Here is an 8681-nt window from a genome sequence, read left to right as displayed (position 1 = left end):
ATCTTGTTTCCCAGTCACCATCCAACTGTTGGGAGTGGTAAGCGATGCTATGACTTCTGTATACAGTGATAGAAAAGCATCGTTTTCTTGCTTGATCCAAGCAGTACCTACTAGACCATCACTACTATACTCAGACACCAGAGTAACCAGCAGTAAAAATTCCAGGAATAGGTCACTTTAGCAGAGATGTCGCATAATCAACATTTAAAAAAATACAGAAACACCCTGAGAGAGAAATGGCAGTTTGCCTGTTGTATTGAAAAAACATGTGAATTGCAGCTATTGGACTCTGCGCTTCTGCAGCTTTTCCATAGGCTTGAGATTTTTTTGTCTTCCTCCCCACCCCACAGTTCATTAGTGGACACAGTTGACCACAAGTGCATTCAGTGTTCATGATTAACCATTTGTGAAGGTACAAGTATGCCTGCTAAACAATGGTACAGTCACAGTCTTCTCTCTATAGCCCAAACTCACCAAAGTAATGACCAACAGAAAGCTCATTTAAGTTACTTTATTAAGCAGACAGGGCAAAGTCCCCAGCTGCTTTTTACAGCAACCCCCCCAACCCTGCACTACACTGTACCCACCCAAAACACCTACTTGACATTCAGTCAGCAACAGGCAACCACAAGAGACCAGGAATAAGTTGCAACAATACAACTGGGCTGGGGACTTTGAGCTGAACAGCAGTGATTCTCTTTCCTACACCGTAAGAGCACCTGCTACTCCAGAAGAGCAGGAGGCAGACATGGGAAGGAGAAAGATACCCAAAGCAGTATTGGTGTGTGGGAGGGGGTGTAGTGGCACTAGGTGATCCCCTGACTGACAGGCCCTTGAAAACGTGTATCCTACATTCATTGCCTACTCATGGCTCAGGGCTGGGGATACAGCTCTGAGGGGCAGGTCAGTGAAAAGAAGAGACGTAGGAGAAATCTATTTTAGTGGCAGCTTAGTTCATGTTGCACAGAGGCCGGCTCTGTGACCAGAGCAACTACCAGCTTCCTGGTACTTAACAGAGGTGACCAGCTAAAACTTGTTCTGCCTCAACAAGAAACTGACGCCCTACTCCTATCCTGCCTCCCCCCACTACCCCCCATTACTGCTAAACAATTATTACAAGTAAATAGCCCTTTCCCCTTCACCAGAGCATCCTCATGAACAAGGAAGTAGACCAAAAAGTTGGCAAGAAGAAAAACATTTAAACAAGAGACCCCCCAAATGGAAAAACATACAAACACACTCACTCCCCATACTCTGCTCTTCCCCCCATCATGCCAACCTCATATACAAATTTACCTTATCCCACTGTTCCAAATGCAATTTGATCCTTTTTTATATACAAATAATTGAAAAATCATTAAATAGCTCCAATATATATATATATGTATAGTATGTATAATATAAACAGGGGCTGCCCAGGCAATGAAAAACCCAGCACATGGCCAGGAAGGGCCTGAGCACCAATCCCCCAGGCAAGCAGGAGTCGGAAAAAGAGACCCTCATTGCTCCAGCTGTGGATTGACATTCAGATGGTGGTTGGAGGCAGATGGAGCATGCAGAGCCCAGATTCCAACCCCCAGGGCCCTAGATGTAGGGCAATGTCACTATGGCAACTTTGAGCCTCTAGCTTATCATGGGATTCGGCAGTTTCCAGAATATCCCCAACCACCCTCCCCTACAAAGCCAGTATCAGTCTCCTCAAGGCAGATACCAGAACTAGCACCCCCAAAGCCCCATTCAGCAGCTGGTTCTGATCCATCCAGAGTGAGCATTGATCCAGGACTAGATACACACTCCTACTTCTCAACCCCAACCTACTCAAGCCACCTATTACAGAAAGCTGCCTGCAAGGTCCCTAGCTCAGCTGGCAACCCAAAGTCCAGGCAGAGAGTTGACACGGAGCTTTTCAGTCTTAGTTATTTTGGTGTGCCTGGCTTCTTGGGTGTGCCAGGCTTCTTGGTCTGCCAGAGGTGGCCTTGGATGGTGAAGGCGTCAACACTCATGGACATGGTCTTGCTGGGAATCTGAGTGAAGCGCTTGCGATCAGAGCTGTACTTGTAGATGCCTTCAATCATGGGCATCGTGATGGTGCGAGGCCCGTAGCCCGCCAGACGTGTAAGCTCTTCTGTCTCCCCTGAAAGTGTGTAGAGTGCCCGGAACTGACAACTCGAGTCACGGAAGAGGATGAGGAAGTGGTTGGCTTTGCTCTTCTCAACTTCCTAAAATTGAAAAATGGAAAGGCGGGAATTCTTTTGGGCCATGCCTTAATGGAAAAAAAACTGTTTAAAACCAGGTTGTTCTACATTCTTAGAATTGCCCCACTACCACAAGCAAAGCTGGAAAAGCAACAGTCCCACACCCTGCTTGCCTTCCCTGCGATAGCAAGGGAGACCAATTGTGCAATCAATTGCCCATACCAGAAAGGGCTCTCCCATCATCTGGTATCAACCATCTCCCATCTCTCTCCTAGTGGTCTTCCTGAATTCTGTACACCTCACCCCCAGTCAAAAGAAGCACAAAAACTTTTTATCACTTCACACAGTGATAAATCCCAGCGGCACAATGTGATGTCATGTTTTCAAGTATCCACGTTGTAAGGGTGGAAAGTTGAATCAGCACGTGAGTACAGCATCTTATCTTGCTGTACCATGCGAAAGCTAATGTCCACAACCCCGCCAGTCCAGCCACAGATAAAGCCAGCATTTTCCACTTCCAAATTTACACAGAGGAGACCCACAGGATAAGACCCCAGTGCACAGTTCAACCAGTTTAGGCACCAAAAGAATTGCGTGTTCAGGTCACACAAGAGTTACATAATTTTATCATGTTTTCAATGGTTCACTGCAGAACTTTGTCAAACTTTAATCAGGGGCTGATGGGTTGAAATTAAGGTATAACTAAGCAGAGAAATATGGGATAAGTGAGAGATGGGAACTATAGAGTTCACCCCATGAGATCTCTTTTGCTGCCTAACCATCATGAGCAAAAGATGACATGTTTCCAACTTATTCTTGACAAGCATGAGGGCTAGCACCTTTCCTGCTCTTTGTGGATCCTAAATTCTACCACTTGCCCGATACTGCCCATAAACTTTTACCCAGTTCTGCAAGGTAAGTCTTAATCCCAACACTGATACACACATGGCTGTTTCAACCCATGGCCAGGCCCCTAGGCTTGCAGGTATTTCCGGGCTCTCTCTGGCACTTCAATCTTTCACCCCACTGCAGCTGAAAGTCCAACCCTGGTCCGGCAGTATGTTAATATGACAATTTGTTTCACTTCAATAAGGAAGCAGCTAATCATTTTATTAATACAGATTATATAAGATAATCAATTAATTGTTATTTATGTGGAGGCATGGCTCTTAAAAAAAAGTGACAGGCCGCTAGTCCCCGCAGGGCTCCTAGGCTTCAACCTAGTCAGCCTTATGAATAATGCGGCCCTGGATACACTCAGCTACACACTATAGAGAAAGGCAGTTAACCAAATGAGATGCAATCATTGACTCTTCCATGGCCCATAGCAGTCAAGCCAGCCTCCCAGCCCTAGTCCAGTCTCTTACCTCTAGGATGCGGTTTTTCTGGGGCTCGTTGACTTTGCCAGCAAGGCAGCAATGTGATAGTGCATTGTGGATGATGTACTTATTGGATTTGGCACTGGGCTCCTTGTATAGCTTGGGCCCTGCAAATGCAGAGAGAAAGGAGAGATCAGCAATCAAAGTAATGCCCTCTCTAGAAAGTAAACAATGCCCAGCAATGACAGGTTGAGGGGTCTATAAATCCCCTAGCAAGGGAAGGGATTTGGAAATTCTTGGATGCATGCCTGGGGGTGGTATTTTGGAATTTCCTGCATTTTGCAGGGGGTTGGACTAGATGACTCTAGAGTTCCCTTTCAACCCTGTGATTTTATGATTCTGTGCTCAGACAGGTTGAGGTATCTGGCTTCACATGTGCCCTTGGAAAAGAAGGGCGAATTCAGTGGCACCACCCTCTGAAGAAACTGCAAAGGAAGCTAAAATACGTGAAATCAAAAAATAAGGCAGGAAGGGCTTTACCAGTGTATTCTGGGATGGAAGCAGGTGAGGAAGCAGTTGAGGCGTTCTCCCAGTCACGATCCCGGTTCTGGTTCGGCAAGAACCGGCTGGGGGACATTGGCCCAGAAGGAGATGCAGCTCTGGGAAAATGAGGAGACAAGGCCATAGCATCACAGAAGCCACTCTGTTTTCTTGGCGATTCTCCAGCCAGAATCTCCCAGCCACAGACCAAGCCCCAATCACCCAGACCAAATTGCTAGAGCCCCTGTGCTTAGACAGAGCCTTTCTGCTCTGGAACAGAAATTCCAGGAAAAACTATGGAGAAACAATGCATACTCACCTGGAAGATCTCTTGATGGACAGTGAATTAGCAGGGTCATTGGCCACGGTTGAGAGAGAGAGCGTAGACTGGGAGTACACCTTGCTCAGCTTGGAGCCTAGGAAGAACGAGCAAAGTAAGGGAGAGCCACACCCATCTGTATGAACATAAAGCTAGGACTGAAAGATGAACTTTCTCCAGAGCTATACCCACTCCGCTGCACAGCATCCTGCATTCTAATTCCTAGGCAGCTGGGCATTCCTATTTACATTCTTGCCGGCCTGCAGCAGATACAACTTCCTCTCCCTCCACAAGCCCTAGCCATGCAGCGGCACAGCTCTTACCAAGAAGTCCTTTAACAGGGCTGCGTGAAAGGGCAGAGTCATCACAGAAGACCGTCTTCGGCCTCCCCTTCTTTAGGGCACGCACGGTAGTGGGCTTGTGCCGCAACACCTTGTCCAGATCCTCCATCAGCTTGAGCTGTTGACGCCGCAGGTACTCCTGACGGGTGAAGTCCCCACGTCTTGGCCCCACTTCCTCCTCCTGCCGGGTACGTTCCTCTGCCTGCAGTCTAGGGAAACACCGACCCAGAAGAAAGAAAATAAATTCTGGGGATTAAAAGGGAACATCGATCGATTCCACCCAGACCAGGTTTTTTTTTTTTAATTAGCAAGAAGTTCACTGCATATCTTGTGCAGTTACTATGTAACTGCTATACTGTGCAATTAGGTTATGGCAGCAATTTTCCAACTGCATTCCAAAGGAATGTGGAATCCCTCAGAAGCTTTTCTGGTGTTCTTCCACAAGAATCGTCAGTAACGGCAGAAAAGCTTCCCTGAAAGATTGCTGGCTTCCTCAGAGCCTCTCTTTCCCTGAAATAGGAAGCTGGCAAGGAGTGTTGGGAGTGTTCCAAAAGGCTCAGCCAGTTCCCCAACTGAACCAAACATATGCTGTAGAATATACCCTAGAATCCTCACCATTGCACAGGGATCCCATGACTGACACACAGGCATTCCTCAGCAGACCATCTCAGGGTTTTCCCCAAATTCAGGATGTTTCATCACCACTGGGCTTTTTGTGCAATCTGTCACTGTATGTTAGGGCTTGGATCCCATGGAAGATTTCTACACACAGGATTTCTGTTTGCAGAAATCCCTGCCTCTCCCCTGCTGCTGCAGCCCACAATCCCCCACTGATCACTGCTCTGAGGGAAACAGGACAGGAACAGCGTGGCCGGTGTGTGTGTGAAAATCACCCACCCCTTTGTCTGCAGAAATCTGTGTGATCCAAGATGATTAGATCCAGTAGAGTAGAAGCCAGTCTCAATATTTTGTTCTGAATTGCAAGTTAAGTTAAAGCTTGCAACAAGTAGATGAGCTGGTAGTGAAAGCACATTTCTCTTACTGCGCACTCATTCTCAAGGTCAGAACAGACAATTCACAAAGAAACAGAAATCTTTATTTCATTTATACCCCTCCTTTCTCCAAAACAGGGACCCAGAGTGGGTTTATCTCCTCCTCCTCTCCTCCATTTTATTATCACAATAACTTTGTGAGGTAGGCTAGGCTGAGTACAAGCAACTGGTCCAAAATCACCCAGCAATCTTCCCTGGCAGAGTAGGGATTTGAATCTTGGTCTCATAGAGCCTTATCAGACACTCACCACTACACCACGCTAGCTCTCATCTTCTTGCCACACAGAAAACAGCCATGCCCAGTGTTTACCCAGTGCCTCCTTTGTGCTGGACATATTTGCTTATCCATTCCAAGCAATGGAGCTTGCATCGGAGAGACTCTTTGCAGACTGTTCCAAATTTTTAAACTACAAACAGATTTACAAAACGAGTATCCCAGTTCTCCAAACATTTGTGGCTTACGGCGCCTAGACTGCAGAAACAACTCAGCCCGGGGCAGGCCAAAGTGATTAGCAGAGTTCTCTGATTCTTCTTCTGCTGATTAGTAACCTATGGCAATAATGTGAGACTATAAAGGCTCTTAATGCAAATACCCTGCCCTGAAGCAACTCAGACAATAGAAACAAACGCTCTCTCTCTCTCTCTCTCTCTCTCTCTCTCTCTCTCTCTCTCTCTCTCTCTCTGCTCATCGTTTTAATCAGAGCTGAGTGATTCGGTTCTAAAGAATGCCCAAGTTATGCCTTAAGAAACGTCTCAAAATAAATGGAGCAGTTTCACATAATTTATTGCAGTTCTGATTTTTCAGTTTCGGATTCATTCAGTACTTTATACCTTTGCTATGGAACATAGAGAACAAAGGACCCCCTTCCAAACATCAGCACCACTTTCCCATGGGGCAATCCTACACAGTGACAATAAACATGCAAAGGCTGGAGCCAAGAGCGCAGGTCCTTTCCCACCCAACAATCAGCAGCCAGAAGGGAGGCAGCAACCAGATGAGAAAGGCTCTTGTGATTGGCCCCATCCACACCGTTCCATTCCTGGGAAGGTTAGGCCCAGGAAACGGGAATCTTCCTGTTCTGTATGGGGTTGTGCTCCCCCTAAAGGACTAGGTTCATAACTTGGGGGTGTAACTGGGCCCAGGCCTTCTATTAGATAAAAAGGTGGCAGTGGGGCCTGGGGGTGCTTTTCACTGGCTTCGGGCCCTCCTGGGCAAAAAAGATCTTTCCACTGAGGTGCATTCTCTGGTAAAATCTAAGTTAGATTACTGCAGTGAGCTCTATGTGGGGCAGTCTTTGAATACTGTCCAAGAACTACAGTTAGTATAGAATGCTGCAGCCAGAATGCTGACTGGAGTGGGTTGTAGGGACCGTATCACTCCAGTGTTGTTACATCTATATTGGTTCTCAATCAACTTCTGTGTCCAAAACAAGGTGCTGACATTGTCTTTTAAAGCCCTACATGGCTTGGGGTCATCCGGAAGGATTTCCTTCTCCCATATGAAGCTACCCACCCACTTTGGTCTTCTTCAGAGGCCCTGCTTGGCAACATGAGAGCAGACCTTCTCAATCTTAATCCCTAAACTTTAGAACTTCCTTCCCAGGGAGATTTGCTAGTCTCTCTCTCTCAATCATTATCTTCTCCAACCATGAAGACTTCTTTGTCCTGTTCAGTGTACCTCCAGTAACTCTTATCGGCCCTCCTCCCTGGTTGTGTTGAGTCTGTATGCTGTGCTTTTATTAAAGTTTAAATAAACCAAATGCTGGTTTAATGTTTTGATGCTCACTACCTTGGAAGCCCTATTTGGGTGGGAAAGTGGCATAGAAATGTAATAATAAGTAAGACTGCATCACAACAAAACAGCTTCTCACACAACAGGGTGTGTGCACGTGGGGGCCAAAAACAAGGAGGCCGCTGCGTCCCACTCCTATCCTCCCTCACCTGGCCTCCTCTTTCTTCTGCTCCTTCTCAGCCTCCTGCCACTGCTTCCTGCGCCGCGCCTCCTCGTTGCGCCTCTGCTGCCTCTCTAGGAGGGTGGCACGCTTCTGTGCCATCTCTTCCTCGGCTTTCTCTTCATCCTGCACAAATACAACAAGATAGTAATAGATGAGGGTTCCCTAAGGGATGCAACAATGCTCCTAGCTTCCAACAAGGCATGCGCACAAACACGAACAGGCAGAACCCAGGCTTTCCTTTTCCTACACTCCCTTGGACTGAAGCTAGCTTGTCATCCCCTCTGAAAATGCCTCATGTTTGAGCCTTGCATAGGACACTGTCTAGTTCTACTCCTTACTTCACCTCTGCTCTACCTGTTCTTGTTCACAGTGTATGTTTATTATTTGTACAATCCTGCCAGCTATCAATTTTGACCAAAATGGGGTTCACATCCTCTGCAAAAGATAGGACCAGGACCCTAATTATAAGAGATGAACTTCACAAGTGTTTTACTGATGTCTGGGGACAAAGGATTATGTCTCACAATTAGATTAAGACGAAAGCTCAGGAATCTCTGCCTAGGATTCCTGCTCCAACTCCTAAGCTCCCCTGGCAGAGATCAGCATGAACATGATCTACATTCCTGGGATCTCTAATCCAAGTCTGAACTGTTGCTCCAGAGCTCACTTACGCACGTTACCAGTCTCAGTGCCAGCACAGGATGCCGCAGAGACTTGCATCTCCACTCGACAGCAGCAGCTTTTGAAACAATTCAATCTTACTTGCAGCAAAGAACCTAGAGTATCTGAAATGTGACTCTTCCTGATCTGAGTGTCTCAAAGGGGGATTTAAATTTTAAGAGGCACATGTGCATGCACACATACAAATAATCTTCCTTAAAAAACTGCTGTATCATCTGTAAGCTATTAGTACTTGTAGACTCAGGAATATATTGATGGATTCCAAGGGGGTAGAGCCGA

The 8681-nt window shown here is 46.6% G+C and overlaps 1 protein-coding gene across 3 annotated transcripts in view; it reads right to left on the bottom strand.

Moving 5' to 3' along the window:
- Positions 1-497: 497 nt before the first annotated feature.
- Positions 498-8681, bottom strand: part of LOC129327388 (calmodulin-regulated spectrin-associated protein 3-like) — a 43437-nt gene continuing 35253 nt past the window's right edge. For all 3 annotated transcript variants that reach the window (XM_054975995.1, XM_054975996.1, XM_054975997.1), the window contains exons 12-17: positions 7708-7844; positions 4697-4923; positions 4374-4470; positions 4055-4173; positions 3563-3681; positions 498-2219 (exon numbers count right to left, since the gene is read on the bottom strand). In XM_054975995.1, the coding sequence (XP_054831970.1) occupies positions 1917-2219; positions 3563-3681; positions 4055-4173; positions 4374-4470; positions 4697-4923; positions 7708-7844 (1002 nt within the window). In that variant the 3' untranslated portion in view covers positions 498-1916. The remainder of the gene's footprint in view (positions 2220-3562; positions 3682-4054; positions 4174-4373; positions 4471-4696; positions 4924-7707; positions 7845-8681) is intronic.

Source organism: Eublepharis macularius, chromosome 4 (assembly GCF_028583425.1).
Source record: "Eublepharis macularius isolate TG4126 chromosome 4, MPM_Emac_v1.0, whole genome shotgun sequence".
NCBI lineage: Eukaryota > Metazoa > Chordata > Lepidosauria > Squamata > Eublepharidae > Eublepharis > Eublepharis macularius.
Note: the sequence above shows the minus strand (reverse complement) of the source record. Positions and strands in the feature narration are given on the sequence as shown.